General features: G+C 40.2%; 1 protein-coding gene across 2 annotated transcripts in view; it reads left to right on the forward strand.

The window, feature by feature from the left end:
- Positions 1-21541, forward strand: part of dcdc2c (doublecortin domain containing 2C) — a 49371-nt gene extending 27830 nt beyond the window's left edge. The window contains exon 10 of one of the 2 annotated variants that reach the window (XM_085143624.1): positions 3317-21541. In XM_085143624.1, coding sequence (XP_084999750.1) covers positions 3317-3468 — 152 coding nt within the window. In that variant the 3' untranslated portion in view covers positions 3469-21541. The remainder of the gene's footprint in view (positions 1-3316) is intronic. The other variant, XM_085143620.1, reaches the window with a different exon arrangement.
- The last annotated feature ends 1306 nt before the right edge of the window (positions 21542-22847 follow it).

Genomic DNA, 22847 nt, shown 5'->3' on the forward strand with positions numbered 1-22847 from the left:
AGCTGAACCCGCAGAGAGAGCAAGAGAGAGCGCGACTGAGAGACGGCGAGAGAGAGGAACCAGCAGAGTGTCAATCAGCCAGCATTTTGCCCGCATTGCCCCTTAATTTAATCACTGTTTAATTACTGCTGTCCCCAGAGGGGCGCTCTGCTAGGTTCAGTTACTGAGCTTTTTCCCTTCCTCTGACTCCGTCTCTTGGTGCGTATTTAGCCCACGGACAGCCTCTCTAAAGCAGGCCACTCTCCTCAGAAGCCTCAGCAGTATTTCAACCTTACCTCAGGGCCCTTTGCACAAATCTGCTGATGATAATGTCAAGGGCAGGCACATATGCATATGCGTGATGAAAGGTGCCTGCGGGAAGAGACACCACAAATATACAAGTTTATCCAGCAAAGCAAAGGCAGGGAAAATGGTGAATATGTTTAAGTACCCACTACTTGTCCACTCTCCTCCCGTTCCCTTTGGGCCCACCGCCACCCCGCTGAGAGTCAATGTATTCAGATTTGGATGTAGTTGATATGGATGTGGATAAAATCCAAGAGCTGTGCAGTCATCAATAAAAATCACTGCTGCAAGACACGGCCAGCTTCCCATAAATGTTCCCTGCCATAGTATAATGTGTGCTGCCATATCTGTGGCCAAACATGGTGCATGTGTCATGGTTTCTCTGGATTACCAACAGCCCTTCACCACAGACTCCACACAGGGACTGCATCAGGGGAATAAGTCACAGTTTAGCTCTCAAGCTACAGCAATCAATATAAATTTGGCATGGTAATGATCAGGTGCAGTGGGTGTAGGTCTCTTGTATCTATCTTCTTCCCTTTTCCCAGCATATGCTGCGGTGCTCTATCTCCCAGAGGCCTGCGGGTAACACAGCTAAGGCTGTGCGCTGCACGTCAGACCTCTGAGGAGCTGAGGATTACAGCAAGGGGAAACAAACAAGCAGGGCTGTCTCAGAACCTCAGCAGCAGGCACAGGCAGTAGCCCATGCTTGCAATGAAGCCCCTGATGCCACACACATAACCACAGGCACACACAGACTTTACTGGCCCTTGCCTCTCAACCATTCCCTTATTGGAGAAGCAGAGGTATTTTACACTGTGTTAAGGATATAATGGGACAAATAGAGATGGTGTGATGAGGAGCTGTGTGTTTGTATGTGTGTGTGTGTGTGTGAGACTGACTGATAGATGAGATGCTGTCTCTCAAGAGGGTCCGTGATCATGATGATTGCCAGCGGAGGAGAGTTGAGATAGTTGTGACTCCTGGGTATTCAAATTGGAGTGTTGACAGGTTTATTATTGAAGTTTGTCCTCCCCCTCTCTCTGTTTTCCCCCCTGAACCAGATAAGTGAGGGTGCGATAGTCACCATTTTCTGCAGCTTCATTCTTCACATGCAACAAGGCTACTGTTTCGAAACCAGCGAAGACATCAAGAGGCGACTCGTAACAAGAACGCAGTTTGATTAAAATGGCACTAAATTATTTATTTATTTATTTTTCACACAAACTTAATTTCGCTCGGAGAGATGCGGTGTTAAACCTAAATTAAAACTGGCTCAAGTGGATGGTGCCAAATGTAATCCCTCTGCCTCATTTATGTCAAGCTGGAGCCAGAGCGCCGCGGCTTGCGCTGCAATTGAAGACCCGCAGCCTGTGACATTAATAAAGACGGAACATGTACAGGAAATTAAACTTTCACATTCCTGTTGTAATGAGATCTTATCCATCATGTTACTGTTTGCCTCACAATCAAATCAAATGCTAAAATGGAAGCTCAATCAGGTCCTCCCGCAACGGCATCGCTGTAACCTCCTGGCATCGTTCTTCTAAATGGATGGCAAAGTGAATGGGATTTGAATAAAAACTCTATATGTTAATGGGCAGGTTTCACCCCTGAGATCCACTTTGTATAGAGGTACAAGAGGAGAGGAGGGGGGCATGCTACCAGCACTAAAGAGGAATATCTGTAGGGTGTTGTTGCATTGTATGCATTTCTGTTCTTCATGTTGCTTTAAAAACATGCAAGTAGGAGGAAAATGAGCACCTTGACCTTAGTAAGCGCATCTCTGTGTCCTGGTTGGCCACAAGAGGGTAGCAGCTAGTTGCAGAGATGGGAGCCAGGCCACAGGTTCATATTCACACTGGAGAGATTTGAAATATATTAACTAAAAGATATTATCTTCAGCCTTACATTTATAGATCACACTAGAATTTTTCTTTTCCTTTACACGAGCCTATGATCTTTGGAAGAAGAGAGGAAAGCTCTACGGACAAGGAGATGAGGCAGTGCTAAATTTAATGGTATTGGCTTTTATAGGTAATAAGGGGGCACTGATCAAAGGTGCACAATACTCAAAAGCAGCGAGGTTGCACTCAGGAGGGGAACCAAGTGCTCTCCAGCCAGGCTGAGCAAATTGCCAGATCAGCTAATCAGGATTCAACTGGAAGATGTAAGTTAGTGGAGAGTAATTGAACACAGATTTAAGGGGCATCCATCTGGATATTGCAGCACTCCTCTCTTGCTCTCCTTAGTAAATTCTGGTGAATATTAATAATGTTTTTTATATAATAGTGTGCAGGCGTGGAGTAGGGATGGGGGCGGGTTTGGGGTTCTTTTAACAGGGCCTCTGAAAAGCTTCAAACATACAGGGAGAAATTACTCAAAGAAAATGTAAAGCAGAATATCCATTTACTTACCCTCTCCACTCTTCCCTTCCATGTGTGCCCTCTTCTCTCGGGCACACATGGAAGGCAAAGATGGAGGAGCCACCCACTTGTGGAAAATAGTGCATGTGGGATGTTATCAGCACCTGCTCAACATCAGTATATAGGCCAATTAAATGTGTATGGGTGCATGTTGTCCTCTTGGACATGATTAGAATCACAATTCGTGGCTTTGTAGTCCTGCCTGACCTGACTCACATTACGATTGAATATTCTCTGGAAAAAGGTTCGGTTAATGAACAGTCGGATATACAAGGATGGATGCAACTGCAGATTAATGAAGCCTCAGAGGTAGGAGCGGACTGAATTTACTTAAGACATTCGAAAAGAGTCAATAATATATACAGTATGAAATATTGGCAGTATAAATAAATCTGAATAAATTACCCAGAACTGTATACAGTCCACAGTCTGCACAGCTACCTCAGTGTGCATTAAATGATTGAGTTAGGATGCACTTATTGTTTTCAAAGCACTCATATATTTTTAAAACCACAAAGCTATTTTTCCTTCACAGGTTTTGTGATTTTTTTTTTTTTAGATTCTGTGACCTTCTAACACGATTCTCTCCTTGTGCTTTCCAGCAGATCCTGATCTGACAGTGAAAACACCTGGGCGAGGAACATTGTCAATATGTGGTTCGCAACTGCTGTTATTTCCCCCAGGACCTGAAATCACACATTTGAAGCATTCCTCTGGGGGTGTATTTAGAAAATGGGCCGATCAAAACTGCTTGTAACTCAAATCTCACGTCACACAGCTGCTTTTAACAGACTGTAAAAAAGGGGAAAAAAGGGAAGGATAATGAGAGGAGAATGGGTAGATAAATGCAGACACCCTAACTGCCACAGTATGTGACTTTTTATGTGCACAGAAAACATGAAAAAGAAAAAGAAGTTTCTCTCTTTTCTCTCTTGAAGAATGTTTCATTTGAAAGTTTGCTTTTCCTGCCACTGAAGAATGCTTACTCCTTTTACTATTTCGCCGAATGATCCCCAGCACCTGATAGAAAATGAAAGTAGTATAACAGTGTTTAGTGAAAATGATAAATCCAAAAAGCTGACACCATTGCAGTGATTTCATTTAAGGTATGATTACTGTTCCAGATGTCAGTGATGATGGAGGCATCGAGGAGGACTGTTACATTAGTCCCTGAAGCCTGACAACCATAATACATTTCCCTTTTTTTTCTTCTTCTTTTTTTTTTTTACAATGTAAATTCCTCTTACTCCACAAGGAGACTTTTTCGCTCTTCTTCTTTGATATGCCTGGCTGCTTGGTAGCTGTCGAAGGGGAAAAAAAAATGGCAACAAAAACCCACCCTCGTGTCCCACTGTCAGGTGTCTGATACCTATTCCCATGGCAAACACGCACCACAGCTAGATGCAAATTGCCTGTGGAGATTCACCGTTTGTGGAAGAATAATAGGGTGCCTGGAAATGCTGGCCCTGGGACGGTCTGCGGGCCCTCAGATGTGATGTGTGTTTGAGAAAAAATAATACAACAGTGAGAGTGATTGCTGTAATGATAGATCCCTAACCAGACATTTTCCAGAAATGGAAACTGGAATGCGGGTCTGAAAAGAGTTGACTATGGGTATGGCGATGTGTGAAACAATTTAGAGAAGATGTTTTGGACTAAATTGCTGCATCATGGATGCTTTAAGGTAATAAAGCTGAAATAGAATCACACGCTGAAGTTTAGAAAAGACTGTTGACAGACAAGAAAAAGTTTGAGCAAGTTCGTATCAGTCTTGTCTTACTTTGCCTTTTCTTTTATTGATGGCTTTACATTCAGGCACAATGCTCCGCTATGGCACGAAAAAAAAATGGAGCACCTTTTCCACATATCAAGGCTCTCCTTCAATGCCATTTTCTTCTAGTATGCAAAATGGAAGTTCTAACCTGAGGGTATGATAATATGATTAGAATGGGAAGTCATTCCCCCTCCACCTTCATGGCCACAGTGATAAAAAATAAGAAAGTGATTAGGGGGGTAGAAAAAGCTTTAGTTCATTTATATTTCATACCATATGAAAAAGTAATCTGACCTATAGACACAGTGGCTCGTGCTGGATGTGGAAGTAGGAGAACCTTCTTCTGCTTAGTTTCAACAGAATTACTACATTATTTACGTCATTAAAAACCAGACTGACTGTTTAAAAAAACATATTCAGAGGACAAATGCACCAATACAAGGTTGGAGAGGAAAATAAGGTGACAGTGGAGGCACTTTCCAGAGAGTCATCTTAAATCAATCTGATCATTCTAGCATAATGTGATTACACGAGGCTGTACATATAAATATCTCAGGGAATATGCAATGCAGTTAGTGTGGATTAAATACAGCATTACAGTAAATGCAGCCTGAGAGTTTGACATCAGGGAAACATTGGTTGGACTCTGTGCGTTTGCTAGTGATGAAATGTGTTTTTATGAGTTTGTGCTATAATACTCAATAAATGAAAATGAACCATATTATATTTTTTTCTTTTGCCTCTCAACAATAACTCAATGAGCCTTAATCCTGCATTATTTTTTCCCATGAAAAAACAATGCCAAAGATGCACTTGAAACAGCAAACTAAATCTGGTGACTGACAGAGAGCATATTGGGAGCATATTACCTGTACTGGATAAAGGGTGGGTCGATGCTATAAATAGACACTCAAGGTAGTCATAGATATTGGAAACACCAGGGTAACAAAACTCAGCTTAATCTAATCTAAAAAGATGAGATGAGGGAAACGAAACTGGAAACATAGCACACAAAACAGGAAGTAACAAAACAAGACGTAACACAGAAATGGAGACTTTACAGAGGGAACACAGGAGGGCAGGAAAACTGAAACTCAGGGATTAACTCTAAATAATTAGCTCTAAAAATTAATTACGAAAGGCGATAGAGCTAAAACTGAGAATAAACTTGTTATGATAAAAAGCAAAAAACAAACTGGGTAGAAAACATACAATAATAAACAGAAATGAAACATTAAACTCAGCGTAGAAGCCCCAAGACGTTGACAATTAAATTAATATTAAAGTTTATTTTAATATGAGAATTTTTTTTAGCAAATTGTTTGCACATCTAACAGCTGTAGAGCAATATTAGCATTCATCTGGAGCTCTGTTTCTGACCACCTGGTGAGCGCAAGTCTGACACTGTCTGCGTAGAAGGTGTAGTGTTTGCAGAGCAGCAGCAGCTGCCCTGGTGCTTTGTTTGTGTCCTCACAGGCAGAGGCATTCAGGCACAATATTGAGTTGTTAGTCTTAATATTCTCCTTTTAGTTCTGTTTTTGGCTTCAGCCAACTCCCAATTATTCGATAAATACATTATGTATCAGCGAGACGTAGCCAAAAGTAATGGTGAGGTAATCAGTGAGAGGCAAAATGGTGCCTATGAAGCCATAAAGTCTTATAACACATCTAAAATAATTCAGTTTGTAGTTTTTTTTTGTTTTTGTTTTTTTGCAAATGAGTCTAAAATGTCTTTCTAATTATGGAAACCTGTTTAAGGTACAGCACAGTGTTTTTTATGCAGCGTGGCTTGTTCACATCCTGTTCTGCATCACCAAACCAAGGTGGAGACATGCATTAACTTTGACCCTGCCCAAACATTTACATACACAGACCAACTCAACTGATGCTCCCCGCCATACACATGACACATGCGTGACGTGCCTGTCATACATGAGCCATGTCACTGTGACCGTGTGACACCGTGACAGAGCTTGTATGCCTATGTGCAGTCTTGTGTACGGGTGACATGGGAGTCTGGGGGCGTGGGGGGAAGGGCTGCTCGCCTTTGTGCGATTTAGATGAGTGTGATTGTGCGGGTGCATTTATGCTGCCTCACTTTGACAGCGCTGGTCTCGCCCTATCCCGCAGGTCAGCTGGGGTTTAATTGTCAGCCTTTAATATTCATGGACACATTGAGTAGATAAATGAAGGTATAAGCACACTGTAAAATTTTCAATAGGTCAGATGTCACTGAATCCACCGGATACAATTTACTGTATGATCTGACATTCACTGTAATGCCGATTAATATGTTAAGAGCATGAAAAGTAACCCAAATGGCATTTTTCCATTTATGCTTTATGAAGTAGTCCACACTAAGATAGATGCTGTTAAGTCGAAAGGTGCACTGCAGTAAAAAGGTGTGCTTTATGAGGGTGTTTTATATAGATATGAATCTATATAATTCTAACATAGTCCCTCACCTTCCTGTCACTTTTTACCTGAATACATGTTCCTCCTTGATCACCTGAGCATAGTGGTCAAAATAGTTCACAGTATGTCGCGGCACTGTACAAAGGCATCTGTGCTGTACCTGAAATTGGTTGCAACAGGAGCTTCAGTCACAGTTACAAGGTAATTGTTACGAATTAGATACATGCACAAGATTAAAGTAAAACTGCACCACACTAGATTTTACAAAAACATTAGTTGTAGTTACAGTTACACTGTAAATTTTACATTTATCTATTTAATGTGACTGTAATTTATTCTAGTAAATGGCCAAACTAATGCTTTCTGGTAGACTATATAGTAGTAAACTTTTTTTATGCTATGTTCTAAACAGTGAAGCCCAATTTAGACACTCACTGGCCTGAAATTGGCTTGTCGCCTCTAAGAACTTGGCACTGCTACAAAAGTAGTCTTTCCAGAAATTAGTTACCTTAGCAACACAATCAAAAGCCAACTTAACCTAACTCCGCAACCCAGCTGTCCCCCTCTTGCCAAGGTTAGCATCCCCTCATACTTTGTGCTTCCATCCTTCTCTTTAATGGCTTATTTGATGATAATTAACCCTGAATCCTACAGAGACAGGCGTGCTAGAGATTGATGGCCTCATCGGCCTGCAACACCTGTTCTGCTACAAGGCTCACAGTTACCAAACCATGGCCAAATATGACTGCCCTGGAGCCGTGCATGTTAATGTCAAAGACAAACACAGGTCCTCCCCAGTGGCCTGGGTGTGCTGTATGGGGCAACACTGTGACCACAACCTCTGATTAGACTCATTATTCCACTCAAGCCTGGCTGCTCTAGGGGCCATCCTGTGGTCCCTTTTGTCCCAATTAGCTACAGTGTCCCTTAAAATGTCCATTCATCTCCAGATACAAGTCTTCTTGCATACAGATGCTCTGGCTTACTGGAAAGCATATTTCACCGGGCCAGCCCTATTATCTGAGTATCCATTTAGGGAAAGAAACGAGTGCACATTTGGGATTTTTTTCAGTGTACGAGTATTTAATTGACAGTTGGAGGGGAACTTTTTGTTTTTTTAGCATTGGTTTGCTGTTGTGCAGAACACTCCGTGTATTTGCATGGAGTTAACATTATAATTTTCCTGCCATTTTACTCTGTTAGTTTCAGTATACTAATATGAATAGCACGTTGTACAGCACATGCAATTTTGGTGTCAGTGTTTATCAAACTGCTATTTTGATATAGCACATTGCTGCTGTGAATGCAGATAATCATACCAGCGATGAGTGGCATTTCCAGACTCCACACGTGCTTACCATTACCATGAACAGATGTTAATTTTTTCCACTTTACTTGAGATGTTCATCCCTCCTGTAGGTGGAAGCCCTGGTCGTCTTCTTAACATGTTGGGGTGAAGCATGGGCCTCTGTCATGCAGCAGTGTGGCTCTTGGGAGTGGGGAAATAATTGAATGCAGAAAAAGTGTTTAATTTTTCATAAACAGAGGAACCACCGAATGCACACAACTAACAATGTACCCCAAAGCAGATGTAGGGCGTTTTTAATTTATGGAGAACTGAGCGAAATGGGCAGATGGAGCAAGAGGAGGTGGAGGCATGCTGAGGGACTCCACTTTTCTCTCTTCTCACCTCACAAACAAGAGAAGGCTGTGAGCGTGTGCCACAACACACACACAAACACACTCCCACACACACACACCGCTCAAAGACGCAAGCACACGCACAAATGCAGACATGTTCAACCCCCACCGTTCACATGCACGCTTCACACCGCCGCCATCATTTCCACGACAGATGCGTGAAAACACGCACACGCTTATATACCCCCCTGTTTTTTTCAAACACATTCCCACTCTCCCCTGCAACCCACAGCAAAACTCACATGGATCCATCCTCCACCCACACAAGCTCAAATTCAACTAACTAAAAATTATTCCACCACCAACAGTCCCTTCACACACTTCTCCACACACACACACACATACAGAAAAGGAAATCATCAGGGTTTAACTGGACCCAATTGAGAACTCCCAGTAATGAAGTTCCTCATGTGCTTTATAGTCTGCAGAAAGTAGACAGACTTCATTCCGATGGGCCATATGTAGGTATGAATATGCATGGGAATCTGTCATACAGGCAACAAGGACCACATATATATGATGCCAAAGGCCACCAGTGTGAGGAGTGAAATTGACTCTCTGTTGGACATTTGGAGATGTAAGACTATGTTTGGAAGGCGTGGGTAGACTGTGAATCATGCTAATGTGCGAGTTTAGTCCTTGGCTCAATTTTAGAGGACAACATTGATTGAGAATTTTGGCTACTTAATATTATCTGTATTCATTGAGAGGTAGAGGATAGTGAAGTCAGCGATACAACAGAGGGATTTCATTTTGGAAAGTCAGGAAAGCCGTGTTTAATTTGAGGTTGATGATTCCTTACAAATAAGAATGATTCCCATCCTCTTCCTCATAGTGGGGAATACAAATAATTCATTTAACTCTGGCAGTGGATCGGTACTGCATCATATTGGAAATGGAAAAAGATAGATTGTGTGCCTCTTGAAAACCCAAGAAGATACTTAGGAAAACTCAGGTTTGCTCTAAAGACAAGGATATATAAAAGTATGCCTATTTTTGCCCAAGAATTCAATACACAGTGTTTTGTCAGGAATCAAACTCCTATGTTTGTCATTAACCACATTGTAATAAGACTTTCTATGTCTACTAACATTACAGTATAGTATAGCATAGCATAACATTGTTTAGCATCGTAGTGTCAGTGTAATATGTAGTGTAGTGTTGTAATTTTTTTGCTGCAAACTCATTCAAATTTTAATGCAATACTAGACATTTAAGTGAAGCTATATTATTGTGGTTTACTATAGATTGTTTGCCCATCCAGTGAAAGACCCCTGGTTCAGTTCTGGAAGGACACCCAGATCCCTCGGGGACTGCATCAGGAAGGGCATTTGGCAAAAGAATCTGCTAAATCAAACCTGTAAAGCTTCTTTCTGCAGCAACCCCTTGTGAATAAGGAAGCAGCTGAAAGTAGCATTGATTGATGTTCATTGTTAACTACTTGACTATTCTCAGAAGACTCCCTCCATCCCACCCACTCTCAAATGACTGTGTAAAGTTGTGTTAGAAATGTGATATGCTAGCTTTATGCAGCACTAGTAGTTTGCACTGGAGTTCATTGCCATTTATTTATTTTTTTGGCAGACCACACACTATACAACACTACATGGGCAAACATATTCACTCGTCTAGCTTCACATGCATATGAACTTGAGTGACATCCCATTCTTAATCCTTAGGGTGTAATATGATATCAGCCCACCCCTTGCAGCTAGAACAGATTCAAGTCTTCTGGATGAGAAGGCCTGGCTCGCAGTGTCCAGTGTCCATAGGTGTTGGGATGAATTAGCAACATCTTTATGGACCTTGCTTTGTATACTGGTGTTCAGTCATGGTGGAAGAGGCCATCCCCAAACTGCTCCCAAAGCTGGGAGCAAATTGTGGAAAATGCCTTGGTGTGCTGAAGCATTAGGAGTTCCTTTCTCTGGAACTGAGCTGAGCCCAACTCCTGAAAAACAACCTCCGCAACATAATTCGCCATCTACCAAATCTTACATTTTGCACTATGCAGTCAGACAAGTACTGTTCTCCTGGCAAAGGCCAAACCCAGACTCGGATTGCAAAGTGGAGAATCACGATTCATCACTCCAGAGATCACTTCTCCAATGCTCTAGAGTCCGGTGGTGGGGTGCTTTACACCACCGCATCCAATGCCTTGCGTTGCGTTTGGTGATGAAAAGCTTGGATGCAGCAGCTCAGCCATAGAAACTTATTTCATGAATCTGTCTATCCACTGTTCTTGGCCTAATCCAAAGGCTATATAAAGTTTGGAGGTCTGTAGCTATTGACTTTGCAAGAAGTTGGCGACCTCTGTGCACCATGGACCTCAGCATCTGCTGAACTTGCTCTGTGGACGAGTTGCTGTCCTTCCCACTTGTTACCTGGCCACTGCGGTAATTATCAAAGTGTTATCATATTGATTTGGTGTAGATGCTGTCAATTTAAGGTAGTAGTGGCATATTACATACTACTAGGTGCTGGTAATAAAGAGAGCAAATATATAAAACATATAGTTTGCTTTCACAAACTTTAAAAAAATAATAATTTGAAAATTCTGGCCATGCCTATGAAATGCTTTAAAAATATTCATTTTCTCTTACAATTTTGATGCTACAGAGAAAAACTGCTAACAATCTTTAAGATATAAAAATAGCTTTCATTTGTACAAGGCCATTGCATAAAAACAAACACAGAAAACAAATATTGAAACTATTTCACATATTTATTTGGAACAGCAGGCCTGGTTATAATAAAAGGTGGGAAAAAGCTGTGGAAATTAAATGAAATGTGTTAACACTACATTATGAGACTGAGTTTTCATTAGCCTCCCTGCTTGGTTTAAACTACATGAGTAAATATAGACCACCCACTGTGTGCTTTTCACACTGAGCGAAAATACCAAAAATCCCCTGTTGTTTTTATCCCGTGACAAAAAGTCAGTAAAGTTTTATTTTTTCACACAAGATAAGGAGGCTAGATAGTGATGCTGAAGATGGTCACGGTCGCTCTTTCTCTGCTCGGCAGGAATCGGGAACTCAGTGTAGTGACACATGAGGCACGAGTGGTGGGACTAGTGAATTGATCACGTTAGATAAAAAATGAATAAAAACTACAAGGAAATTATAGTCTATTAACTTTATCTGTTATAAATATCTGGTGATACTTATACTTTTAAGTTTTAAAGTTTTATATTCTTTTCAATGTTTTTCCTTCTGAAGCTGTTATATTAAACACTGAATACAAAATCTGCACAATATTGGGATGTTGGCAGTTGCACTGCAGTAGCCTCAGTACTTTTGCTTTATGTCAGCATCTTTTTAAGCTTGATATTATTGGAATTTGATTGTACGCAGTCCATCCTATATGCTTTGAACTAGGCACGGCTTTGTAAGAGTAACATTCAGCCCTGCAGTAGATGTTTTTCATTTCTCCCAACCGACTTGTCACTTTATTTCCAAACCCAAATTCTTCTGGTGAAAAATAAGGAAGGAAGATGTGTTTGCGAGCCAGGCTGTAGTTCAAACACACGCAAGTATCTCTGGCTTGTTAACTATTTATTTGCAGTGACATTAGACCAGCATAATGCTTCACCAAAACACATGTGTCCCCAGGCATGGCCCAGACGGCCTCACTGTCCCGCAGTCTTTCTGCTGTAAATTCCCCACTTAAAATTTCATGATCTCCGCTCTGCAGGATACCACTTCCATCATGAAAGAGTTCTCAAACCTAATAACCGTTACTACTCTGGCGGAGCCATCAAAAACCTATTTGTTTCAACAAAAGCCCTCTCCCCCATGCACTGCTGCTGGGTAATAATGCTAGATAGGTTTTAAGGGCAATGAATTGTGGAATTGACATTTTCTCTTTTCTCTCTCTTTCTTTCTTTTTTACTCTCGCGCTTTCTCTCTCTCAAGATCATTATATTAAACACTTAATTATTCATTGGTAATGCCTGTCATAGTGAAATATTGTCCTCTGCCAATCTGAATGCATCATACTGCCTAGGACTGCCTCTTTTCCTGAGGTTAATGGCACAGCCTTCACTTGCATTAGCTTGGCTAAATGCAGTGCACCTCATAAGTCAAAGTTCCTTAAGTGAGTGGAGAAGTCATCACCTCGAGCGCTCTCTTCTTCTTTCTCCTTCAGCTTGTGGGTCAGTGAGATCATCTTCACACACACACACGCACACATATTCACATCATATCTTTATTGTTGTCTCTGAAGAATGGCGTGTGCTTGATAGAGGGGCTGCATGTGGATGGTGCTTGCCATCAGGGCTCTTAAAGGTGAGGGGTGAATGGACCACTATTCATGCAGTTTGCTCATGAAGTGAGCATCCAGTGAAGGCCCTTATAGTGTACAGGCTGTTATGACTAAATTATGACCCGAGCATTAGTCATTCCACACCACACCTTCAATTCCAATGGACATAAACAGTATTAAAACAGATTACAGGAGATAGTGGTGACAAGGATCTCTCAGGTTGGACTCAAAGACAAGGCAGGCCACACAAGGCCTCCTTGTGTTAATACACTCTGGCTCAGCAAATATGCAGTGCTAACAAAAATTATAGTTTTGTGCACTTAAGCAGATTGCATGTTGATTATATCTGCCTGGTATTAATAAAATAAATTTTACCATTGACTAACAGGGTATTACATATAATAAGAAATCCTTCCGGGGTAGGAAAAAAAAGCTAACATTTATTAGGGAGTCAATAACAGGAAATGCTGACAAACGGGTAAGAAATTCTACTAGCAATGCATCTTTTACCTGCGGGAAATAAAACGAATGGAAAAAAACAATTAATTTTATTTGAAGGGAGGTCAATCTGTTTTAACCCTTGCTTAACAAAGTCACAGAGAAAAAGGGCAAAAGTAGACTGGAGATTAATACTTGTCTCAACAGCAAATATGGATCATTATTTTGCAGCCTTCTGTTACCTGGTTAAAGATGTATGACTTTATGTCAGCACATTATTAAAGGTGCCAGCAAAAAGGCTCGTTTTCTGCTTTGATGCTTACCTCACCACTGAGGCATCTGGTAAAGATCACACAGAGAAAAGTTATTGGACAAGGTTGAGGTCTTTCTCAGCAGATTATGTACCCTCTCAAAGGACTATAATGAATACAATGTGCTTATGTGTGTGATTTGATCTCAATCTGCAGAAAACATAAATTACTGTGCAACTGCGCAAACTGCGTTTTTTTTTTTCTTTACACGTGTGGTTTCCTATAGAAAACAATTTGGGAAGAAAAATCGAGCTGACTTTGTTTCCCAGATCGTTTCCATTCACAAAGTGGAGAGAGAAATTCTTGATGGACCGATGGAAACACCATAGCCAGTTCTTTTAAATCATTTGTTTGTTATTAGTTAATGACTCCTGAAGTCCAACAGCACATTTGAGTGATGACATTTCTGACCTTCACTTCACAGTTGACTCTCCTCACTGTAGAGCTCATTAGTGAGCCATCTAATCTCATTAGACGATGCTGGGCTAAGATGGCACAGCGACAAAGTAACCAGCCCCTCTTTCTTTCCCTCTCCCTCTCTTCGCTTTTGGACCGGGAGCAGAAACAGGTGCGGGAGCAGGCGTGAGTCTGGGACAGGCGGAGTCCTCACTAACCCCTCTCTTCTAATTGCTGCGGATGCCAGTATGCTCGCTATCCTCTGCCTTTCATAACAGTTGGTGTTTGGCAGGAAGCTTTTATGTTGATTTTAGCTGATGCTTTGCTACTTAGTTTGTCTTTGTCAAAGGAATGCTTTAGCATCCTCACTTGAATTGAAATGTGTGCGTCCCTCATGGATGTTGATGCCAGCTGCCCCAACCTGCTTCACAGTGAAACTTCCAGCAACAGTCTGATGTGTTCATATTTTTCTGTAACTGTTTAAAGCAAACTTCTGCACATGGAGAAGGAGACTGTGGCACAGCTGTGGAGATTAAGCAGTGTTTGAAGAGCCTTAGTGGTTTCACCAGTGCCTTAGGCCTTAGCCATATAGGACTAGTCATTTCCATGTTGACAACAAAGACAATCAATTTTTTGCTCGCTTTAACACATGAAAGTCTTAAATCATTCATCAGTAGTTTCCTGCCACACTGTACTTGAGCTTTGTTTTGGAGTCTAATCCTAGTGTAACAATGAAGTTTTATTTTGTTCTCTGCTTGATTTACCTGATTGATATTTTCTACCCTCAGACTCTGATTACCTCAGCTCCACACTTAGATTTCACTTTCCTGTCTGCACATTCTCGCTGTGAGGCTCCATCTCCAGCTCATGTAGAGTCGTATTTATTGTTGCAGCTTATTTAAATAATCACCAGCATGTCAACGCACATTATGGCCCTCTGTCAAGGTAATAACAGATTGTCATTGCTGTTGGGAAGCAAATATTAAACCATAGATCAACATTTAACAATGCATAATGGACTGAATCTGCATGTTCCTGTTTCCATTTCAGTTGGCCTTGGGCTATATTAAAATAATTTAATGCTCCAAATAATATGGAAAAAAAAACTGCTATTATTGCTTCTTTTGATAAATAGTTAAAGGAATCTGAGTTGCATTATAGGAAATGAGGTTGTTTGCATCTGGCAGTTATTTGACTATGATGTTGGTCTTTTCCGTCATAGAAAGAGCAGCGTAACAAAATGTGCAAAGCAAAAGCAAAGAGCCACAGTGATTAATATACATATCTCTGTGCAGTGCTGCATATTCATGATGAAACGATAAACTGTTTGCAGTTTTAATTGTGTTTCCTGTATAGAGAGCTGCATATTTTTGTATGATGTGCAAACCCTTATGTTTTTAGTCATTTCACTTGGTCAGCGTTATCACTAATCAAGTCTGAAAAACCTTTTAGCAAGTTTTCTAGACCTAAAACAACATATCTCATGTTATACGTATAATATTCATGGTATACATAGTATTCATATGAAATCTGGGTATCTTGCAAATATATGTTAAATAATCACTGTCCCTTTGACTTTGTTCTTGCCTCTGTCATCAAAACAAAATAGTTTTTAGTGTTTTGGCATCCAATACACCAATAAACCTATATTCTGAATAATTTGTTACTTCAGTCTCATATATGTGTGTGTGTTACGCTTTTTAATGCTGAGCAATAAGGTTGGGGCAAAATAGGGATACAACAGTATATTGTATTACATGCTCTTGCAATACACTTTTGATAAGATCAACATTTTTATGAAAACATGCAGCCACTCTAAACGGATTCCCATCATTTCAGTGGCACTTGTCAAATGAATGAGAGTAGAGTGAAAGTTAGCTTGTGGTGAAGCAGAAGGAATTCTCATGAGGAAAATGGCAAGCAGTGGGGTTAAGTCAGTGACAGAGTCAGTGACAATTAATTGAACTGACATGCCATGAAAACTGAATAACGATCATAAAACATAAATACATAATTCCTGCTTTTTGTGTTTTTTAAGTTTTTATTGTTGGTTACACAGATTTAGTGATGTAGGCTATCCTATCTTGCAATACCTTTCTACATGGCTGTAACATATTTACCCTGTCATTGCCATCCTTATGTGGTAGGTGGAATTTAACACAACACTGGAGCAATTTGAGTAAAGCGAAACAGTAAAGTTCCCAACCAGAAAACCAAAACACTGACACAAAAACAGTGTCTGTGTGGATTTCAAACAATGCCATGTGATCAACTGTTAATTTTAAGATATTAAAAATAGACTCAAAAACATGGAAACTCACTCACTTGGTTAATCAGTTTTTTTTCTTATCATGCTTGTACTTGTTCATTCAATTCGATATTTAGTGATTCAAAAATTTGAAATGTCCATTGATAGTTTTTGTCCTTTCAGACACAAAAATAAACACATTTCCCCGACGTTTGTTATGTGCACACGCAGTCTTATGATTGTCTGGTTTTAATGTTATAACAAGCAGCGGATTACTTGTTTAAGCTCTTACTCACAATCAGCTAAGAGACCAGCTGATTGCTGTGGGAGGTTACAGGGAGGTTACAGAGTGCCCACTGGTGGACAAACTCTGCAACATCAACAGTAATAACAATTGAAGGGTGTTTCTCCCATTACTTGTTTAATGTATTATTATTAATGCTGGTAGTAGGAAGACCTCCTGCAGAACCTATTGGAAGAATGAAGACAGACTCAGTTTGAAGCCAGTCATTTCCTTCCAGAAGCTGCTATATGGGAAAAAATTAGGTTTTCATTTAAATTATTTTAGTCAGTATATTATTCATACATACAAACTCTTGACATTATGTATTTAGATTCATTTCTGTGTGGCCCAGAGGGATGTAGCAGACTCTATGTCTCTATGTATTCTGTTTGACATCTAGCAGGGTCTCGTAATGACAAGTGTAGTGCATTAAAAAAACAAACAAGAAAAAAAAAAACGTAGAGACTCTGGGTGCATATGCAAACCCATACAGCATGCACCCGCACTCCCTGCTTTTGATGCAAGTTAGTTTTGAGTCTTCTCAAGGTTTATTGTGTTCAGTCAGTCAGAAAAATCTCCCCAACTGATTTTGAGTCAGTGTGCGTAGGGTGCCAGAGAATCCTTTTAGGATCAGCTGTTGCTAGCTGAGCCAGCAGCTAACAGAACCCTGGGGAGCTCCAGGTGGGTCTGATTAGTTCTCTACGGAAGGGAAGGGTCAAGAAAAGACAGCTCAGGTTACCTTTAAGGAAGAAAGGAAAGGAAAAAGGGGAGGGGAAAGGGGAAAGCAGTGTGTGATTGAGAAGCAAATGAGTGGTTGTGGGACAGTGAATGGGGAATTAGACACATCGCGGCTGACGTCTCAATTTTCCCGCAATCAGCACGACACCTGGCCTCGTCTTAATTGGTCAGGATGCTTCACCTAATCCATGGCCTCTCGTTCTCAGTGTCTGGAGCTCTCTAAGCTCCATTCGACACTGAGGTGAATGCACAAAAGCAGAGGATGAAAAAGGGGCCTCTCTTTGAGGCCTAATCCAATTAGATAACTGTTAGAAAACCTTGAGTAGAGTTTCACGTCCCTTAAAAGTAGACACGAACTCTGGCAACCTCTGCGACCTTGGAGAATGCCATCTTGTTAAGAGTCGCAGCAGGGACCCCTATACCCCTCTTGATCTTTCTGGCCAGTGTGTGTGTGTGTGTGTGTGTAAGGGAGGGATGTGTGTGCTTGAAAAGTAGTCTTGACAGATAGAGCAGCTAGTCTGCATCTCATCCAACTTCCAAAACATATCAGTATCTGAGCGATCTCTCCTGATAGTTGGGTAATGGTTCCTGTTTGTTTATAGTTTAAACTTAATTAACTCTTTAATATTCTTATGTAAACACCGCCAACCAAAATAAAACAAAGCAACGCCAGAGTCAGCCTAGCATATGAAAGTAAAGAAACAACACTACAGGGGCCTATCTGATTTATTCATATTTACAGAATCATGATTGCCTTAGGTGATATCTTTGCTTGTAAATACATGAATATGTATTATTGCTTTTTCAGACATGCTGTGACTTACATATTTCCACCGCACCTCCTGCTTTTATTCATGCAGAAATGTCTGAGGCACTGCATTAAAATGCTGTGTTTTCCATTTTTGAAACGTATCTAAGTATTGTAATCTCATGATGTGCCCTGCTCAAGTCATGCAGCCTTGCACACTGGCCCTAAATGTTTGCTAAAGGGGGCACTGGCTAGTCCTTGTAATACCCCTTAATGTCCTTGCATAGTGATCAAACAATGAAATTTAATCAGTGGCCTCCAGTCTACTTCCCATAAAAATGTGTTCGCTAATATAAAGTTCATTTCTATGAATATTAAAGCAGCATATCATCTGTTGAATGTTTCATTTGATCTGCACCTTTAATAATGCAAGATGTGGAAAAGAACATGGCCCATTTTCCTATAGATGGTCGCGTGTCCACTAATGTATATCACTAGGTGTAGTACCTGTGGTGCAGGTGTAGTTAATAATGGCACCTGCTTTAGTGGACATTATGTCACACCTTCGAGCAAACGGGTTGCAGTCGTAATGCATTAAATCAGAAAGATGAAGGTTTAAGTAGTACAGTGAAGCATTGTTTGACACTTAACTCTGAATTATTTTTATAGTTGACTTTGAATTAGCTCGAATGCTGGGTGCAGGAAGACAAACTCCAAAGCAGCAGTTGTTTTGCAGATTTTAAACGTACTGTTGGAAATAAAAAAATATTAAAACAGTTATGTAAGGGCTCCACAAGCTTTTTGAAGAGCTCTGGAAGCTTATTAAGCATAATTGTGACATTATAAGGATGCAAATGAAGTGTGTAGACATGGCAACCCTGCTGGAAAAAAGCCTTGAGGCTGTCTCCCCTTTGTTTCTTTCCCCCCTCAGCCATGTTCTAATTGTATTATCTTCGTCAATTTAGTTATTTGCCTCTCGCTCATTTTCCGTCTCTCCTCTGAATGTCTTTGTATGGCACAGTCATCAAGGTGATAATTGCATTGCCAGTCCCCAGTAAGAGACATTCTTAATTATTTCAGCATTAGGCGGTAGTTATACAGGCAATTAATGCTTGACTTCACAATTATATACTTTGTTTGATTGCCTTTTATCAGCGGGATACAATGGGCTTATTTGCAGCTGACAAGAGGAACGCCACAGTTTTATACAAAAGATAACTGATGTGACAGATCCTGTATGGCTCCTATTCACATGCAAACATTGCATGTTGCGTTGAAGTGCTTTTAATCTCACAAATGCACCGCACATGGGAATAGTTGCATGGAAATGTGTGGACACTGAGTGAGCTGTCAAGCCATGAAAAGCAGTTTGGGTCAGTTTGAGCTTTTGAAGACTTGACGCCTGCTTCACAAGTCTCCTCCTTTTGAAATATACAAGTCATTATCCAGTTGATACTGGTCTGAAGTGTTGACGACTTCCATGGAACACTTGTTTCTTACGCACATGGATCACTGAAGTGCCATGCATTTAATGAGCAGACAAGTTGTTTGGCCCTTCGTACTTTATTGTTAGCTGATATGGTTTCTCTCACTCCTTTCTTGAACATCTGCTAGCTTAGTAACACTAACATATTTCAAATATGTTGCTGATCAGTAACATCATATTTTATATGCTGCTTTATAATTTGACTCAGGCCTAATTATACTGTACACCTGGCACTAGCCCCCACTTCCACATTCCTCTGTCTTTAAAGTCTTGGCCCGGGCATCAAAGCTGCCTGGTTTTGATGATATTTTGGCTCTGGTCTGTGTTGGCTGCAACTTAAACGGGATTAGAATGTTGCATGTTTTTTTTAAAGGCCTCTGGTCTTTATCTCATCATAACCGGATATTATGAGTATTTTTCAGTGTGAAAAGAAAAATGTTAGCATCTTAAAGAAAACTGCACAACACAAAATCTCCACAAGCAAAGTTTACTTTAGATTTACAGTCATGGGAAAAAGTCTTGAGCCACCCCTCATTTCTTCTTCCCAGGATCCATACTTTCTTGGTCATGAGTAATACTCCCAGGCTTTCTGTAGGACACTAGCTGCTTTTTCACTAATTTCCAATCCATCCTTGCACCTGGCCATTTCCAGAGTAAAACTGCCATTTAAACTGACCTATGAGTCACTCAAGCATGAAAAAGGCACCTAACTCAATGGATGAATCAGTGTTTGTCTACACATAACAGACGGCTTAGCAGTAAGAACCAAATTTAAATAGCATCTTTAGGCACTTTGTTACTATTAGACTGTCATAAAAGAAAAAAAACCCCAAAAACCCAACACACAGTATTTTTACAACAACAAGGTGATACCCAATGACCAGTTTACTTCAAATATGGCATATCTTAAAGTGGTGTGCAGTGTGCCCTTAAAAGAATCTGAGGAAGCTGGAAAAGTGGAGAACAAAAGAAGAAGTGGCAGTGGCATCTTTAGATGGCAGATGAAGAGTGTCTGAAAACACAACCTTAAGAAATAAGAAAAAAACATAGCAAAGACCAGACAAAGGACCTGAAAGATGCATATGGCCTTTAAGTTGATCCATTTACTGCCTCATTAGAAAGCCTCATTAGAAATGGGTTGCTGTCAAGAAGCCATTCTTAAGGAAGAGAAACAGAGAAAAGGCTGCTGTATGCCAAATTACACAAGAACTAGACTGAAAATCAGTGGTAACAGGTCAGCCAACATCCTAAGAGCTTTGCGATGTTCTTGAAGAAGCTCTGCCTTTGCATTATATACTGCATTTCAATGTATGTTTGCAAATGTTTCAATACATCGCTATACTTCCCATTTTTGTAGTAAAATAGAAATAAATGAGGGGTAGCTCAAGACTTTTGGACAATACTAAAGATCATCACTTTATTTTCAGAATTTCTAAACCACCAACTATTATTATAAAGACTTCCTGCAAGGTGGATTTAGCGCACGCTGTGTAACAGGCCAGTCCACCAACAGTTTGGCGAAACGCACTTCTTTGGACAAAACCTGAACTGAATGCTGTTTGCTTGCCAACATTATTACAACCTAAATTGGGTTCAGATATTGCTAGTCACCACACCAGATGTCGAATTCAATAAAAAAAAAAAAACACTTTTCATAACACCTGACGGTATGGAACAACTAAAAAGGAAAGCCAATATTCAAATGAAAGTGAACTCACTACACACTGTTCACAGATGTGCATTTACATTGTTTGGTAACTGCCAATTCATTGCTTATTCAGTTTTTAATTATTGTCTCCAACTGCCAAGCTGTGCTGGATTTTGACTGTTATATGTATCCTTCACAAGGCTGAAAGAGAACTACTAAGGCAAAATGAGCTATTCTGAATAGATTGTTGACAAAAAGTCATTTTGAATGTGATTTTTTTTTTAAAAAATGAACCAACTGTGGCCTACCACAGGTCTAATCTGACCCACTAGACAGCTTTGCAAAGTGTGTAGAAGTTTTACTGTTTACATATATATGTATTCATACTGGTGTAACACTGGCTCATCAGTCTGGCATGGATTCATATTTATGCAATTTCAGATTAAATTATCGCTACTTTTCCAACATGGACAATTCGAGCTGCTATACCGACAAACAGATATTTGAAGCTTTTATAGTTTCTGACAATTAGAGTGCAGAGTGAAGAAACACAACACAATAAGGAAATTAAAAATCCAGCATGCCATTGAAGTTGCAACCATTTAGACATTTTGAGGATTCTCTTTCAGTTGTGAATTGGATCCACAGAAAGTAGCTTAAGGTGCTATATGCTGTATGATTCTCTTTTACTATATGCCTGCAGTGTTTTTATCAGTCATACCCATAACAGAAACCTTTTCACCTTAGGGCTACACAGGAAAATGACATGTTTTTGGAGCCTCAGTAACAAATCATAGAGAAACAAACGCTTACATCAAAATCCACTTTCACACATTATTAGGAGAAAAAAAAAATTCCAGTGTGTGTTTCTTATTTAATAAAAAATGCTACATTTTTAATTTTACAATTATAAGCGAGTCAGTCAATAAAATCACTTTTTCCCCTGAGCTGCGGTGAATCTTCATTGATTAAAGTCAGCAATAAGGAATCCTGATTAAAAGACAGACTCGATAAAAGTCTTTCTGGTTTAATTATTATGGAAAGCAAAATGGTTCTGCTGATCTTTAAACGTGTCAGTGTGAGCTCATTAATTGCCGTTTGTACTCTACACTTTCTTGTTCTTTTGTACATGTCAGGCAACCGTAAAATTATTTTTTCCCCTCCTTCCTACAGATATCGTTTAATTGGGGGACTAATCTGATAATCTAAAACTGAACTTCAAAACAAGACCTTTCTGTAAAGAATCACAGCAGCTTTCAAACGCAGCATCTGTTCATGTTCAGGTAGCAAAGCCCTCAAGTGGTTATAGGAATGATGATGGCAGCAAAGTTGAAAATCAGCATACGGGTTTCACCAGAATACTTGTTTCACTGTCTCCACTTTTCTCAACTGTTCAATTCAAGGGACTTGCTTAATAATATTTTTCCAGATTAAGAATATGAATAATTGCTGGGCTGTTTTACATGCTATCAGACTGTAAATATTCAGTCTTGAGCCACAATAGTCAGTATAATCATAACCTACATACCTGTTGGCATCCACCCACACACATGGAGCTGTAACAGACACATGCACAGCAGTCATGGGCCATGCACTAGGACATACATCATGCCCACTGCGTGGACTTGAAAGATCAAATTACAGCCCCTAGTATGAGATGCATTGATAACCTAAACTTCAGTAGGAA

Source organism: Neolamprologus multifasciatus, chromosome 19 (genome assembly GCF_963576455.1).
Source record: "Neolamprologus multifasciatus chromosome 19, fNeoMul1.2, whole genome shotgun sequence".
Lineage (NCBI taxonomy): Eukaryota > Metazoa > Chordata > Actinopteri > Cichliformes > Cichlidae > Neolamprologus > Neolamprologus multifasciatus.